This window comes from Salmo trutta, chromosome 15, assembly GCF_901001165.1.
Source record: "Salmo trutta chromosome 15, fSalTru1.1, whole genome shotgun sequence".
NCBI classification, from domain to species: Eukaryota; Metazoa; Chordata; class Actinopteri; order Salmoniformes; family Salmonidae; genus Salmo; species Salmo trutta.
Genome location: NC_042971.1, coordinates 9,379,842 through 9,397,692, shown reverse-complemented (window position 1 = coordinate 9,397,692; position 17,851 = coordinate 9,379,842). Strand labels below are relative to the sequence as shown.

Below are 17,851 nucleotides of genomic sequence, written 5' to 3'. Positions count from 1 at the left end.
ACTTTGCTCTCACACAGTCACACACAGTATCTGCGCATGTGTACAGGTTCGCTTCACACCAAAACCTCAGAAGTTGAGCCTCTCGCTCCAACGCTCTTAGTTGTTGCAGAAATTGGTCCACTATGCTGTTTACTTTCTGCGTCTATGTCATATCGCTGAGACTACTTTTAACTCAATGGTCATTCACACAGACTGTCTGCCCTGCCCTCTGGTGGAGTGGGCTGGGCAGGAGAATGAATGATCTGGAAGACATAGCTACTCTCGGTGTGAGAGGTTCCCTGAACATTGTGGTGTGTTCCTTCCTCTTTTTCTTTTTGATTTAATTTCAGTTGATTTCCATGCATTGTCTGATGCCTCACTCAGCCAGGGAAGGGTTTTGTGTCTTTTTCTCTTGCATTTTGTGAAATCTAATGATGCACTTATGTTGCCCCACTTTTCCCTTTTCTTCATACCTTACCTACTAAAGGAGGGAATGCCACTTTATTGGTAAGTGGATGTTAACCAAAAGGGAGTTAAACAAGAGTAACAATAAAAAAATTACAAAAAATGGGTCGCTGTTCACATCTCAGCAATTGTCTACTACAGGGAAAAAAAATCCACAAAGAGAAAATGATTGAGTAGCAGACGATTAGTTTTTCTGATTCGATTTGACTCTATAATTGTTCCTTGACTATTTTATTTTGTTCCTTCCATTTCTGTGATGTTCTGTCAAGTTGTCTACTCTTTTTTTTTCATATTTGTTTTTTAACCATTACTAAAACTTGAAGAAGTCCTCCTTTTCTACTCTACAAAGTCTGTAGCTCTATACTCTCTTTTCTCTCTGCTCTTTAACTTAATTTGGGTCATAATACAAATAAAAAAAATCCCTTTCTCTTCTAGTTTTTTTCCGTTTATTTTCGGGATTATGATTTCTTCGACTCATTATGTTTTTGCATGCCAAGTATTGCATGCGCTGCACCATAGAGGACTGTCTATAAGCCATATCGAGAAAAAACCTAGATCTTTTCTTTTAGATGTTGACCCTCTTTTGCCAAGTACACCGTAGCGCTCAAACACTCCACTGTGACAAACTCTAAGGCCCTTTTTCTATTTTTTCCCCTTTTTTTTTTTTTTTTTTGTTGGTTATCATTTCTCTACAGAAGCTGAGAATGCTGACTGCTGCTACTCCGGGAGATCAGTCGACCATGATGCAGCCTCAGCTGAGAGGAGGAGAGCACAAGACCCACAATGCCCTTTACAGGACCCCAGGAGGAGGTTCTGCAATCCAGGCCGGACAGGCTGGAGAGGCCCTACAAGGAGAGGAAAGGCAGACGATAGGGTCGTCGGGCAGACGGGGAGGTCACAGAGGTCACAGAGCTCATGGGAAGAGCTCCCATTCGCCAGCTCACAGCAGTGACTCCGCCCACTCTCAACGTAACCTGCATCCTCACAGAGGAAAAAGCTCTCACCGGAAGAAGTAAGCAGAGAGATTCGACCTTCCATACTGACATAACCTTTACCTGTTCTGTCCTTCAATCAACTAAATATAATATATTTATAAAGCCCTTTTTATATCAGCAGTTGTCACAGTGCTTATACAGAAACCCAGCCTAAAACCCCAGAGAGCAAGCAATGCATATGTGGAAGCACGGTGGCTAGGAAAAACACCCTAGAAAGGCAGAAACCTATGAAGAACCCTAGAGAGGAACCAGTCTCTGAGGGGTGGCCAGTCCTCTAATCCAGGTGAAGATTATAAGAGTACATTAAGGCCAGATTGGTCTGGGACAAGTTCTAGGACAAGGTCTTCGCTCCTTCTTTTATGTCCATTGTGTTTGGTGCTTGGTTTGCTGTCCAGGGCACAGTCCTATGCACTTCCCTCTCCACTCTCATTCTCCTGGCTTGTGCTATCCTAAGATATGCTAATTAGAATGAAAACAGGCTGATCGCTTTGAGAACTAAACATCCTGTTTAGTGATCTTCTAATGTGGCACGTCACAAAAAAATGAGTGATGCATTTATTTGCCTCACTCTCCCATTTCATCATACATTACCTACTAAAGGTATCCAACAATCCTGACCCCTATCTTTCCTCTGTTATCAATAATCAATTGATACTCATTTATCCATCTACCTCAAGGACTAAAGGGGGTCACTCGTCCAAGCGGCACCACCATGGGGTTCGGGGACAGGCACATCACCAGAGCCAGTCTGGCTCCCCGGGGCGGCACCGCCACACATCTGGGTCAGGCAGGAAGAAGAGTGAGTCTCGGGGACGCGGTAGCTTTGGGGTCCGACAGCGTAGCAGCTCCTGGAGCTCCGGACGCTCTTCATCACGCTCCGGCTCCAGAGACAGAGGCCCCAGCAAGGCCAAGTCCCCCCACCCCCATGCCAGACAGAACAACTCCAGGTGACCGCTTACGGAAGGGTTACTTATTGGTCTATGAAGGATGGTTAACCTACCACCAAGAGGGGCCACTGGCTTTCCTGCTTACCTGACCCAGAAGGCCAGATAACACTAGTTTTGGATTAACTAGAAACTTTTGCAACTGTTCTTGCTATCCAGTGATTTATTTAGACACAAACATTACTTTTCTCATATATTCATTTTTTCTTTCCAGTACATGACAATTTCATGCGTATATTTTCCTTTCTCCACTAGGGAGAGAGACAGCCCTCACCACTCTGATGCTGACCGTGCTCGCCGTCGCTCCAGGAGCTATTCTCCCATCAGGAAGAGGAGACGAGACTCTCCCAGCTTCATGGAGGCTCGCAGGATCACCAGGTAACAGAGGCTCTATCTAACCATGCTCCCTCAGTGAAAGCAGAATACAAGTGTAACACTGACATCTATGGGAGAGTTTGTCAAGGTTTCTCCCTCTCAGGTTTTCTTTCTCAACAATTTTATTGTGAATCCTCAGCATAATTACTGTAAATGTGGGGTGCTTATATGTTCTCTAATCCGACATGCCATAGTATTTAGTGTATGTGTAAATGTGAGTGTCTGTTGTACAGTACCATCCAAGTGGAACTCAACACGTTATATTATTTCAGGTGAAATGTATTTATATCACAGAAGTGTACGACCTTTATCACCGATTGAATTTGCCACAGCTGAGTTATGCCACACTGTAGCAATAATATGATTCCATTGTATTTCCCAGAATGTGTGTGTAGTGGTTTCCCATAAAATGCAGGTGAAATGTTCTGTGACACTCCTCTCTCACTCCTCCTGTACGAAGGAAGGTTCCCCCGTCTCTCCCCCCCCCCCCCGAAGCCAAGACAACGGAATACTGCTGAGCTGCAGGCTAGGTTACCGTGGTAACAGTTGCCGTGCAGCATGACTCCCCTAGTCCTCCTTGCTGAAGCCTTGTGAAGCAGTTAACCAACCGAACAGACTTCCCTAGAGTAACGCTGCTCCCTCCCCTTTCCTCTCGATCTCCCTCTTTCTATCCATCTTTCTTCTTGTAAATCCACGTTCACCAGCACTAGACAAACAGTCACTGATGTGCACTAATTCTGTAACACACGTTTTTGATAAAGGCGCTATCAAGGTTCGTCAAACGATGTCTGCCTGTAAACCAGAAATTGTGGTTCTATATAAATTCTTTGGGATTCTGTATTTGTGATCCACAACTACCACATTTTTTTTGCCAAAACATCCCCATAGGTAGTGAGCACCTTGATAGCGCTGACGTCCTGCCTCTAGATTAACTCTCCTGATTCCTGGGTGATGGCTAACCTTCAGATGATTTCCTGTCTTTTTGCGGCTAACAGCTCTCAATTTACCAGCAGCAACCTCTGTGGGCACTTAAGTTGCACCTTGAGGGTGCTCACTAACAAGGCAATCTCAATGCTCCTAACCCTTTTGAAATGTGCGTGTGTGTGTGTGTGTGTGTGTGTGTGTGTGTGTGTGTGTGTGTGTGTGTGTGTGTGTGTGTGTGTGTGTGTGTGTGTGTGTGTGTGTGTGTGTGTGTGTGTGCTTGCGGACTCCTACTAACTAACACATGGAGCCGCTCTCTTTCAGCACTTCTCAATTTGACTGCCGCACCGAATAACTACTATGCCACATTTCTGGCCTGCCCCTTGAAGACAGCTGACCCAGACCCTTTTGGTTGACCTCTATTATGTTCCAAACATGACCCTCTCATGATCTTTTTATGCAATTATAACATTTGACGAAGTATAGTTGAAGTACAAAATATTTTGGGAATCAGAAAAGCATATGATAATATTGCAAACCTACAGTATTCCCATTGGAGTGTACGGTACAATGCAGAGGCATGCCAAAAGAGCAGATCTCAGATCAGCTGTCAGAGTGGTGGTCCTCCTCACACTAACTGGTCACAAGCCTTTTATACACCGTATAACCTTCTATCCCTCTATTGTCTCCTCTCCTCAGCGCTCGGAAGCGGCCTATCCCGTACTACCGTCCAAGCCCCTCCTCCTCCAGCTCCATGTCTAGCCCCTCCCACTCGGAGAGGAGTCGCAGCCATGACAGCTACAGCAGCTACAGCCGCAGTCACAGCCGCACCAGGAGCCACAGCCGCTCCCGCAGCCGCAACCACAGCTACTACAGTCGCAGCAGCTACGAGAGCCCCGGCTTCTGAGGAGAGAGAGACAGAGAAAGAAAGAAAGGGTGGGGGAGAAAGAGAGCGAGCGAGGGGGTTAGAGAGGGAAACAGAGAGGGAAATAGAGAGAAAGATAAGATAAATCGTGTTATGTATTCTTATGTCCCTGAATGGTTCAAACACAGGGCCAGACCTCTGGTCCATTTTTACCCTCAGTCTCCATCTCTGTATACTTCACGTTAACCCGCGTTAACCCGCAAGTATGGGTGGCTGCTGCCCATTATGGCGACCGGAGTATGGGCATTGGGTGAAAAGAAAGCAAATCATCTAATTGGGCAGAATTGTTGCCATTCAAGACCGTTTTGCGTGGCTGATTGGGCTGCACGATGAGTCAACCAGTGCACCGGTGTTGTATCAACATGCCTGCTGACTTGAAGTTCTTTGTACTGGGTATCACGGTCGTGTCGCTGGCGGTATCTTACGTGGACATTTTTTCACTAACGTGATTTTATTTCAAGTAGTATAGCATCCTTCACAAGAAATAGCTAATATTGATAACCATCTAGATGTCACCTTGATACAGTCTACTACTCAATGGGAAGGGCATGAACGTCAAGAACACCGCGACACCACTACCTAGTAGACAATATCAGGGTGACAGTCACAGTAAGCACACGTGTACAACGCATGAAGCAACAGTACACCCATCATCAATACCTTTAATCTAAAATAAACAATTGTCAGTTTTCTAACTGAAAATGTACAATTATTTGTGTAAAACTAACAGTGAAATACAACTCAGACTCAAGCAGAAGTCCAAACTCTCGCGGTATGGTAGGTCAGTGTACGGCAGTTGCGGGTAAGAAACGGAACAGAAAAAAACGGCTCAGTCAAAACATTCTAACCTATAGCAGAGCGATTTCGACACACCCACTCTTTTCCACACGCCCACTACTTTCCTTTCGACACACCCACTCCTTTCCACATGCCCACTACTTTCCTTTCGACACACCCACTCCTTTCCACACGCCCACTACTTTCCTTTCGACACCCCCACTCGCCCATACTCCGGTCGCTTTATTGCTACCCCTTTCTCTTAACCCGAGCCTGGATCAATGGAAGGAAGAGGGAGGTTTTTAATATTATAGCACATTCATTTGAAATATCGATTTTTTTTCCCACAGGTGGGAAGAAGGAAGAAAAAAAATAGATATTTCAAATGAATGTGCTATAATATTAAAATGGATGCAACACACTGGCAATTATTTAAAATAACATTTCTCGGATCATGGTTTTAGAAAATAAATGATAAAGCCTAAAGAACAAGTCTGTAAGCACTTTCTCCATAATCTTCCACGGAGCAAAAGTAACCAGAAAATAAAGTTGTTATTTTATTTGATATATTCTAGCATTGGGACACTTCATGAGTTTGTGGAAGAAGAGGAAAATAAGAGACACAAATGGAAAATAAGTCAAATTAAAACAGTACTGGGCCTTTTTTTCTCCAATATCATTACATCATTTCCCCAAAGACACTAATGCTCTATTTTAGGAACTTGAGAGATCAAGAGAAGCGATAAAGAACAAAACAAAAGTCGGCTGACAATTTAGCACACAGAAGGGAACTGATGTATGTTTTGCTTAAAGGTTGTAGCATATATGTCAGGATATATAAATGATTCTAAACTGTAAGTTCTGGCTTGTAAACTATGCACTGTATATTCCATGTGATTTTGAAGAGGCTTGTTATTTGATGGTGACTTAGTATGATGATGCACCAGGAATGAGGAAGGCTGCTGCTTGTACCAGAGAGCCCTGCTGGCTGCCACTACAGGTCCCAGGGTGCATCTGTCACGGACACTACAGTACTACAGGTCCCAGGGTGCATCTGTCCCTGTCACTAAAGTACTACAGCTCCCAGGGTGAATCTGTCATCTCTCCGCCCATTCTGATCTGTATTGTATGTGACGTACCGGACCTGTAATTACACACAAAGGCAAGAAGGGATATAAAAAACAATGTATTATTATGTACTTTTCCTCTCTTCCCTATTCCACTATTTATTGTGTTCAAACTATTAAAGCTGCAATATGTACATTTTGGGGCGGCCTGACCAAATACACATAGAAATGTGAGTTATAGATCTGTCATTCTCATTGAAAGCTTCTCTAAGAACCAGTAGATCTGTTCTATGTGCGCTATTTCTATTATTCCCGTTCTTAGGTTCCGTTTTTGCATCTTTTACTTTCGGTTTGTACACCAGCTTCAAACGGCTGAAAATACAATGTTTTGGGTTATTGACAATATATTTCACAGCGGTTTAGCTGTTACAATGATTCTCTACACTATGCATTGCGTGTTTTGTCACATAAACTGAAATTAGTCGAACTATTAGAATTTCTGCATACTGCACCTTTAATGTAGATACTACTGTACCTCTTCTGCAATGACCAATGAGGTGAAGTCGCTCTGTAAAGATGCCCTTTCTTAAGATACTTCAGAAACCTTCTGCAAAAGCATCCATGTATTCTTGTGGTTCTATATTTTATCCACAGCTATTTATTAAATTATTTATTCCAATTATCTATTAAGTTATTTATTGTTTATTTATTTGAATATTTATTTGTTTTGTCTCATCAAATGTTTTTAAAGCAATTTGAAGAATCGTGTCATTGAGATACTAATATATCATGGGAGAATTGCTGCAAATGTATTTATTCTCATCTTTGAATATACAGTATGTCCATTGATGTTTTAACCCAAATCCTTTTTATTTGTGATGAAAGCTTCTGCTTCCTTTAAGAATAGGGGAGGGAGCTGAGTTGGCGGTAGCTTGTTTCAATGGCGGTGTTCCCTTACCTGATGTATTTTATAATGCTCTTACACAGGGTTCATTACAGTACTGGAACAGTCCACAGAGACCATGTATTAAAAGTTTGTGTTGATGCAATCTGTTATTCTTCTGCCTGTCTGTTTCCTGGTGCAGGGTATACATAGTTAAAGTTACGTAGAGGGGCTGTTACTCTGCAGGGCTCCAAAGGTCCACTTCTACCAACTCCTTCTGTCCAAAACGTTGATCAGGCCTGGATTATCTCCCTCCAGACATAGACGTGTCGATTGGGCTAGTTTGTTGTTGGTCTAACCAATCACATTGCCCCTGCTGTAACAGGCTGGCCCTATCCCCTGCACCCTGCTTCTACCAGAGGTGTCCTAGTAACTGGCTCTGACCTGGCATGAGGTCTCAGACAGAGGGTCTACTCATTTTGCAAGCCGGTGGTCAGCTAAACTACGTACGCAGCAAATGCCCCTGCTTTCAAAACGCTGGAACCCAGACACAGGTAGTCCCACAAGAAGCCCATCATGTACCCTGCCTCAGTTTATTACTCTGTGCTGATAGGACAGCTGCTGGTGATGATGCAATCAGGGAACCCCTTCAGTCTTCCTTCCCATTCGTCAAGCCTCCTGTCACTCATGCAGTGTTACATTAAAAATGTAACCAGAGTTACTGTAACCTAGTATGATATTAAACAAAACCTGTTCCGATATTAAGAGTACAGCGCTAAACCTTTGGATTGTATAAAAGTCATTTAGTTGTAGTGTAAAAGTTATTATACAGGACAATAAATATAAACCAAAAATGAGCTACTTGTGTTGTCTTTCGAAAGATACTCTTTTTGACATGGGAATAAAATGTTGTCACTGAGGTCTACACGATGTTCATACGGTAATATGTGCATGTGCTATTTGTAGGTACCACCAACAGAGGTTACTAATGTAAATGTGTACTTTATTTCATAGTGATACTGGAAACCTCTGGCCTGAGAGAAAAGGACTGAAATATTCTGTAACCTGGTGTACTTTTCCAACTCCCTGTTTATCTTTCCTCCCAAGTCCATAAATTCAACCTATGTTATGTAACCTGTGAATATATGATGAATACAGGCAGCATCGCTCCCAGGAAATTACGACATTATTGTTGTATCTGTCTGAGTCTGAGGCACAGTCTGATGAATGAATGAAAATGCATTAACCTTAACCTGAACCACAACCCTAACCCTAGGCTCTGTACTTTTGATCTATACAACAACAGGTATCGTTTGACATGAGTTGGCAAATAAAAAAAAGCCAGCTCATGTATGTTCAACCATGCACTGCACTCTTGAGTCCGAGTTAAACCTGTGTGCTTGATTTATCTTGCCTGGCAAACGAAGTGTGTACTTTTGGAACTATTCCATTGGTTTCATTGTGCCAAACCAAATACACATTGAGAATTTCAAATATTTGGACCTTGCATTCAACTCAGTCTAGTCTGAGTTAATGTGATGGAATATTGACTCTCATCCAGTGCTGCTTTTTGGAAGAGACACAAGGCAATATTACCCCTCAATAAAACCCTCAAATAAGATGGATGAACTGTCAAGTTAGTGGTAGTGCTGATTCAGCAAAGACGAACACCTGGCTGTGCGGTACAGTATGCCAACGACCCATCCCATCCCTAGGTCCATGAGTTTATGGAAATAGTACAGTAACATGTAGACCCATAGTGATGTAAAGACTGCCAGGCTCACACAAGTATGAGGTCCACCCAAGCAGTAGCTCCAATTTTACACAGTAAATCAAGGTGACATTTAAGAGTTAAACATTTAAGAGTTAAATTGACTATACAGGAGTTATTTTAACTCAACAGAGTGATACGCTCCCCAGAGTTAGTGTTGATAACTGGAGTTGATTGGGACTGAGTACTTTTAACCAATAAGAGTAACCAGAGACAGGGAGTTAAATCTATGGCAGATGTCATATAGAGATTGGATGTCACGTTGCAAGCTACCATAATGTGACACGTTAAGAAATATGCAAATGAAACTTAAACACCATTATACCTCAAATGGGACCATATTAACCCCAAATTAGCGCTGCATTTGACTCCATAGGAGTTGAATTAGCTCTTGCGATTTTACTGTGAGAGTAAACAATTAACTCTAGAACACTGATCAACACTACAGGGAGTTTAAAAAGGAAAAGTTATTTTCAATTAATACTGTACAGAGTGAAACGCAATGATGCAGAGTTAAATATCAAGACTAAATTGAGAGAATACAACTCAGAAAAAATGACTCTGTTGCCAGAGTACATTTGACTCTTTTTAGACTGGGACTAAAATGTTATCTGTGGCATAATTCTATTTTCTTCAATCAGACTTAGATTTACTCTGTCAGTTTTACTGTGAACTCTATTACACGCTGGGACACGAAATGTGGCGCTGCATCTCTGATGTTACCTGTACAGGAGCAGTATTGATACCATGGACTAAATGGACATTTGTCCTAACATTTATCCACATTTTCTGAAATCAATATAATGTAAGCTGAGCATTAAAAGGTGCATACCAAAACCAAGTCCTTGTTCAAGATTGGTAAAAAAGAATTATTGGAGCCAAAATAGCACAGGGCATAGAGACAGCAGTGGAAGAGATGTGAAACTAAACAGGGTGTCCATGAGATTAGTGGGATGCCATTCTGTAGGTGACTTTGCGATCAGAAATAGGAAGGAGATATAGGGTCTACATCAGTATCAACCCCTGTCTAAATAAGCTCTGGTTCCATGCCTCTATATCAGGAGTAACTCATATCACACCAAATACCTCCATGTTTGTGTGCAGTCTCTGTGTGTTTTCGCGGGTTTGTGGGTGTGTACTTTATGCAAGCATGCTTGAGTGTGGCTGTGTGTTGTCAGTGTTGTCTGTGTTGTGTTTTGCTTGTCCGAGCTCCTAGGATTATAGTGTGCATTCTAATAGCACGTATGTGGCTGGTTGGCTTGTCACATAATGCCCTGTCCTCTACCAGCCTGTGTGTTAGAAACAGCATACTTATGTCTCCCCTCTATGCAGGGGGGCTCTAGTTCTGCTGAGCAGGGCTGTCTGCTTTACAACAGACTCTCAGATTCCTCTAGCCCTGTGTCATGGCTAGGATGGGCTCAGAGGGGGATTACAATTGGGAGGAAGGGCGGAGGAGGGGGTGAAACGGAGTGCTGGGCAGTTGTTAGAGGGGTAGTGGGGTAAAGCTTCTATTTTATTGAGATATTTCAAGTGTCTTTTTCATGCATTTCTAAATCAAGCCTGTGTTTTATGAACTGCACTGGTGTGGCACACCCCGTCATTGTCCCCAGGCTTTGGGAGTCGCAGATAGCATATGAACACGTCATATGCCATGACAATTTTAGGGGGAATAAGAGGAAATTAGCCTTAAAACTGCAAAATGTTATCTCCGCCTCATGGCAAAATGTGTAGAATAGCAGGAAATTACCTCTAAAACAGTAACATTTTCTCTCTAAGCCTCATGGCAAGTATGTAAAATAGCATGAGATTAGCTATAAAATCCCAGCGACACTGCTCTACGCCACTGCCTTGGACTTGGATTCCATTTTAGTGCTACGTCTGCCACAAATAGACCTAGTTCATTCTATAAATATCTGTCCTGGGAGGGCGAGGCAGATGGGATGTGAAGGGAGGGTCAGTGACAGTGTTGACTAGAAGTGGGCGGTGGCTGTGTGTATAAAAGCCCTCTGCCGAGGAGCAGACGGTACTTTCGGTGGAAGTTTGAGAGAGAGACTCCAACCAAAGGCATCTACAGCCAGCCAGCTTCACAGCTCTACTACTGCAACAGTACTACTCCTCTTCTTCCAGAAAACATGACAGAGAGACGCATCCCCTTCAGCCTGCTCCGCACCCCTAGCTGGGACCCCTACAGGGACTGGTACCAGGGCAACCGACTCTTCGACCAGTCCTTCGGTATGCCTGCCCACGCAGAGGGGTTACCCTCCTTCTCCAGCACCCACTGGCCCGGTTACATGCGCCCCGCCCTCGGCCACGACCTGTCCTCTGCCGGCTTCATGTCCTCTATGATGCCCCACCAGCAGAGTGCAATGATGCCCTTAGTCCCAATGATGCCCCAAGCCCCAATGATGGTCCAGGCCCCCATGATGGCCCAGGCTGGGGCAGCATTACACGCCCGCGCCCTCTCCCGCCAGCTCAGCACTGGCATGTCTGAGATCAAGCAGACCCAGGAAGCCTGGAAGGTCACTCTGGACGTCAACCACTTCTCCCCTGAAGAGTTGGTGGTCAGGACCAAGGATGGCGTGGTAGAGATCACTGGTAATAAACTCATATCTCTATCTAGCTTTGGCTCTGTCTTTGTTTCTGGCTCTGTGTCTGGCTTTGGCTCTGTCTCTAGCGCTGTCTCTGTCTGTATCTTTCTCTCTCTATAGTTGTGTTTACACAGGCAGCACAATTTAACAAAATTCTCTCACTAATTGGTCGTTTGACCAATATGATCATCGCTGAAAAAGAACTGATGAGAAAATATCTGATGGGATTGGTCAAACGATCAGAATTAGGCTGCTTCTGTCTCACTGGCTCTGTCTCGGTCTGTCTCTTTCTTTCTGTGTGTGTCTCTGGCGCTTGCTTTGTCTCTGGCCCTCCCTTTCTCTGTATCTGTCTCTTTCTCTCCCTGTGTCTATGTGTCTGTCTCAGTAGACAAAATCAGTATAACTTTGTAGCTACCACAGTACATTCAATTGACTTCATAATATGCAGAATTTGTTTATGTGCATCAAAACATTTTATTTTATTAGAATGAATACAGCATCTGTGTCTAGTGGAGCTGGTTTCTGTTTTGCATCTCTTAGCATCATAATGTTTTATTTAACCTTTATTTAACCAGGTTAGTCTCGTTGAGATAAAAATCCATTTTTCAAGAGAGACCTGGACCTGGACCTAATGAGTTTTAGTGGGTATATGTTACACATGCATTTAACGATGAATGAGGCACATGAGATGTCTCACTTACTAAATACTACTAAGCACACTATAGTGTTTCACTTGTCATAGTAAGTGAGTTGTTGCTGTGACATGGAGGACAGTGAGAGTAACACTTGTTGTAGCCCTGTGTTGATTGTTTTATGTGAAGGGCTTAGCCCAAAGTCACATCACATAACATCACAATATATTACACAGCCATGGTCTTTGTAGACCTGAGGGCGGGAGGGAGGGGAAGATGGACAGAGGGAGAGAGGGGTTGGGGGCTGCTGGAACAGAGCCCATAGATTCCTGATTCATTATTCACATTACAACAACAGAGATATGTATTGAACTGTACACTCGTGGAAGTAGACCATTACAACAACATCAAGTGGGTTTAACGTTATGTCCAAACCCATTTTATTGTGTTACATATGCTATGTTTTGAATAGACTATTACAACAATAACATTGTTTTATAGTGGGGACTTGGGCAGTATGTCCAAACTGTAAGCTAGACTTACAATAAGTCGCCTAGTGGTTAAGAGCGTTGGGCCAGTAATTGAAAGGTTGCTGGTTTGAATCTCTGAGCCGACTAGGTAAAAAATCTGTGCCCTTGAGCAAGGTACTTAACCCTAGTTGCTGCCGTAAGTCGCTCTGGATAAGAGTGTCTGCTAAATGAATAAAATGTAATAAGGACCCTGTATTTTATGTTGAAGTATAACATACCCTGTTAGGGTTAGGGTGTACAAACTGTAGATTGGACTTAAAATAACACTTTTTCATCTTGACAATGAATATCTTCCCTTACTTACTTGTTGGTTAGTCTGGAGCAGAAAGCACTTTCAAGGACCTGTATTAATAATGTCGGAGAATAGTTAATGATATCATCAAATCCATGAGAGAACCCAGACCCTCTCTGGTGCCATATCCACTCAGAGAGAGAGAGAGAGAGAGAGAGAGAGAGAGAGAGAGAGAGAGAGAGGAAATTTATCCATGACTCACTCTCGCTGTGTCTCTGATCTGCTACTTTAAATGGGCTGCTGGTCCAGTTCCAGAGCATATTCTTGTTTTCTCCTCCTCTAGCGGCAGACGGTTATGATCAACAAAGCTCTGACACTGGGAATGAACACTGCATCCTTGTATAGTTGCTTATAACACTTGCACACTTCTCATGTTCCTATCAAAGCTGAGAAACAGGTGTGGCTGTTTATCAGTGTTGTAGTCCTGCAGAAAAGGGGACTGGTCCCTGTGGCAAACTCCTATTATCAGATCAGCTGTTGTCATAACATAATCATAACAAAAAGATATGCTGTCAGTATTTCAAGCCTGGCATGTGTATTTGTAGGAACCTGGTGAGAGACATAGAGATATAAACCAGTTGGCACATACACTCAGTGGACAGTTTATTAGGTTCAAGAAAATGGATTGCTCCTACTGACAATGAGTCTTGTGGCTGTGGCTTGCTATATAAAGCAAGCAGACAGGCATCGAGGCATTCAGTTACTGTTCACTGAATGTTAGAATGGGCAAAATGAATGACCTAAGCGACTTTCAATGTGGTATGATCATCGGTGCCAGGCACGCTGGAAAACGGTCACCCTCCTGGGTGTCACAGCTGTTTGAATGATCGGACCAACGCGCAGCATGGTTGTGGTTCGACATATTTATTAAATGTGAAACTGAATGCAATACACTTAAATACTTGATAATACAAAAACAACAAACCACGACGCAGAGAGGAAAACACACTACTCAAAAGATAATCACCCACAAAAACAGGTGGGACAAACATCAACTTAAATAGGACCTCTAATTAGAGACAACGACAACCGGCTGCCTCTAATTGGAGGTCATGCCAAACAAAAACCAACATAGAAATACAAAACTAGAAACTGAACATAGAAATAGAAAAACAGACAAACACCCCCTGTCACGCCCTGACCTACTCTATCATAGAAAATAACAACTTTCTATGGTCAGGACGTGACACTGGGCTTTTCACGCACGTCAGTGTCTAGGGTTTACCGAGAATGGTACAACAAACAAAAAACATACAGTCAGCGGCAGTCCTGTGGGCGAAAACAGCTCATTGATGAGAGAGGTCAAAGGAGAATGGCAAGAATTGTGCAAGTTAAGAAGCACAATACAACAGTGGTATGCAGAATGGCATCAAGGAATGCACAACTCAATCCTTGTCACGGATGGGCAATTGCAGCAGATGACCACACCGGGTTCCACTCATATCAGCTAAAAACAAGAAGAAGAAGCTCCAGTGGGCACTCGATCACCAACACTGGACAACAGAGGAGTGGAAAAACATTGCCTGGTCCAATGGATCCCGGTTCCTGTTGGGTCATGTAGAGTCAGGATGGCAGAGTCAGGATTTGGCTTAAGCAGCATGAGTCCATGGACCCATTCTGCCTGGTGTTAACGGTACAGGCTTGTGGTGGTTGTGTACTGGTGTGGGGAATGTTCTTCTGTCATACGTTACGTCCCTTGATACCAACTGAGCAACGATTGAAAAACACAGCGTATGTGAACATTATTGCTGACCAAACCCAATAGAGCATCTTTGGGAGGAGATGGAATGGGCATTTCGCAGCATGAATGTACTGCCGTCCAATCTGCAGCAACTGCGGGATGCCATCATGTCAGCATGGACCAACATCCCTGTGGAATGTTTCCGACACCTTGTAGAATCCACGCCTCAAAGAATTCAGGGTGTTCTGGATGCTAAGGGGTGTCTGACCCAGTACTAGATGGTGTGCCTAATAAATTGGCTACTGTGTGTACATCACACAGGTAACATGCTAGGGAACATGTCAAATGGGGCATGCATGTACAGTACAGACACCAGGCAGGGGGACAGGGACATGACATCTATTCTCAGCCCCTTGTCCAACAGAAAACAAGGTTTTCCTAAAAAAATGCTCCCTTGATAGTGTTGAAGTATCAAGGAAGCTTGTGTTTTTGCACAAAATAACATTTATACACAGTGGTCATGGCACATGAAGTGACTGCAGTCCCCAGTGTGAGACAGGGCTAAGACTGACCCGTGTGTGTTTTGTGTCCACAGGCAAGCATGAGGAGAGGAAGGACGAGCATGGATTTGTGTCCAGATGCTTCACTAGGAAATACACGTAAGTAACACAACGTCATTGTCAATATTGACACATCATTGCCAATGTTAATAGCGATGATACAACTCACAGTGACACTCCTATCAACGAACCTGGCAGACTGTGCAACAAATGAATAACCCATTGTTGCACAACCCGTCGTAGCAATTTTGTCACCATGCTGAAAATGGCATCATAAAAATGTGTGTAGTGTCTCTGTCAATGACTGGCCAAAATAATGTCTCTCCCTGATTTCATCAACAAAAGTCTATTTTCAGTGGAGGGTTGTTTAAAGCTATTTCAAAGCTATTCCTAAGTCTTCTGCTACAGAAATTGGTTGGTTATTGTCACAGGGGTCGTTGAATGGAGACCAAGGCGCATCGTGTTGAGTGCTCATCTTCTTTATTTAACGTATAAAGTGAACACTTAAATAAATATTAACAAAATGACACACGACAGTTCCGTAAGGTAACATTGACTATACGAAAAACAACCACCCACAAACCCAAAGGAAAAAACAGGCTGCCTAAGTATGGCTTCCAATCAGAGACAACAAAAGACACTTGCCTCTGATTGGAAACCATACTCGGCCACACATAGAAAATGAACATAGAAAATGAAAACTAGAACAAATCCCCATGAAACAAACCAATCCCAAAACACACAAAAACAACACCCCCTGCCACGCCTTGACTATACTACAATGACAAATGACCCCTTTTACTGGTCAGGACGTGACAGTTATGCTACTTCATGGCAGCTTTTGTCAGCTTTCTGTCATATTATGCATGCTCCAGGATTAGTCCAGACTCCAGTGATACTGTTATCATGGGTCTGATCCTGTGAGCCTCTTTTGGTTGATTGGTCAAGCCTGCAGAGGGTTGAGTGTAGCGGAAGGCTGAGCAAAGCAATACCGGCGGCGACTGACTGTGTTTGTACAGCCAGCCGTCCTCCCTCTGAGCTGAGCTGCATGGGTCTCTGTATCGCCATCCATGGGCCACTACATATACCAGGACTCTGACAATCAACACTGCCCCACCGGCAGGCTGGAAAGCTTATAATAAATGAAGGTTCTATCAAATTACATTTCAAGAAAATGAAGATGTCTCAGTAAAGTATTTTATAGGCAGCATCCAAATAGAAGCCTTCCTTACTTGCTTAGGCTCATACTCCCCCTGGAGCATAAGCCATCGATAACAGCTTTCCAGCGTGTCTGGTCTTGCACAGTAACCTGACTGTGCTGTTATCTCTCCTCCCTGTATCCAGACTGCCCCCTAGTGCTGAAGCTGAATTTATACACCAGTGATTCTGAATAAAGTTGATATCAAATTACATTAAAGATACTGTATATTGCGAGATAAAAGCACTGTCTGCCTCAGTAAAGTATTTTTGTACTGTACAGTAGCCTGACTGTGATGTTACCTTTCCTCCCTGGTCCAGACTTCCCCCTATGGCTGACGCTGAGAAGGTGACGTCCACCTTGTCTCCTGAGGGAGTGCTGACCGTGGAGACTACTCTGAACAGGCAGGCCATCAAGGCTGCAGAGATCTCCATCCCTGTCACCATGGGCAGCAGCAAGACCAAGCCCTACGACATGACGACGAGGAAGGGAAGTGGCAATGGGCACCATCATGATGAGCATCATGAAGAGGAGGAAGAAGAGGAGTGAAACTCCAAACATAAACACACTCACACACACATAGTAGACACAGATGAAATGGTTAGGCAGAAAGAGGGAAGGTAGGCAAAACTGTGATAATTCCACACGTATTGTATAGTTACAGTAGGCTCTGGAAATGCATCTATGATGTTATACGTTTCACGTGTGCTCACACTAACACCACTTGCCTGCTCGATTCCACACTGCAGTAATTACTATCTGCATTTGAGTCAAGCAACAACAACACAAACAGTTACACACACACATACACACACACACTCCTCATTCCTATTATGCGCTTGCTAGGAACTGAAAACGATTAGATCTGCAAACAGTGACTGCAGCCCTGCTGTTGCATCATCATTCTGTGCTTTCTCTCTCTCTCTCTCTCTCTCTCTCTCCTCTCTCTCTCTCTCCTCTCTCTCTCTCTCTCTCTCTCTCTCTCTCTCTCTCTCTCTCTCTCTCTCTCTCTCTCTCTCCTCTCCTCTCTCTCTCTCTCTCTCTCTCTCTCTCTCTCTCTCTCTCTCTCTCTCTCTCTCTCTCTCTCTCTCTCTCTCTCTCTCTTCTCTCTCTCTCCTCTCTCTCTCTCTCTCGCTCTCTCTCTCTCTCTCTCTCTCTCTCTCTCTCTCTCTCCTCTCTCTCTCTCTCTCTCTCTCTCTCTCTCTCTCTCTCTCTCCTCTCTCTCTCCTATCTCTCTCTCTCTCTCCTCTTCTCTCTCTCTCTCTCTC

At 43.7% G+C, this 17,851-nt stretch overlaps 2 protein-coding genes across 3 annotated transcripts in view; both read left to right on the top strand.

Moving 5' to 3' along the window:
* The window catches only part of LOC115148439 (serine/arginine repetitive matrix protein 3), a 157,585-nt gene extending 149,397 nt beyond the window's left edge, over positions 1 to 8,188 (top strand). Inside the window, exons 11-14 of one of the 2 annotated variants that reach the window (XM_029690330.1) lie at positions 1,143 to 1,456; positions 2,117 to 2,386; positions 2,639 to 2,761; positions 4,379 to 8,188. In XM_029690330.1, the coding sequence (XP_029546190.1) occupies positions 1,143 to 1,456; positions 2,117 to 2,386; positions 2,639 to 2,761; positions 4,379 to 4,586 (915 nt within the window). In that variant the 3' untranslated portion in view covers positions 4,587 to 8,188. Of the gene's footprint in view, positions 1 to 1,139; positions 1,457 to 2,116; positions 2,387 to 2,638; positions 2,762 to 4,378 lie in introns of both variants that reach the window. The other variant, XM_029690329.1, reaches the window with a different exon arrangement.
* Positions 8,189 to 11,110: 2,922 nt separating this feature from the next.
* Positions 11,111 to 17,524, top strand: LOC115148438 (heat shock protein beta-1). Its single transcript, XM_029690328.1, has 3 exons — positions 11,111 to 11,697; positions 15,421 to 15,484; positions 16,904 to 17,524. The coding sequence occupies exons 1-3, from the start codon at positions 11,235 to 11,237 to the stop codon at positions 17,130 to 17,132; spliced, it is 756 nt and encodes a 251-aa protein (XP_029546188.1). The 5' UTR covers positions 11,111 to 11,234; the 3' UTR covers positions 17,133 to 17,524.
* The last annotated feature ends 327 nt before the right edge of the window (positions 17,525 to 17,851 follow it).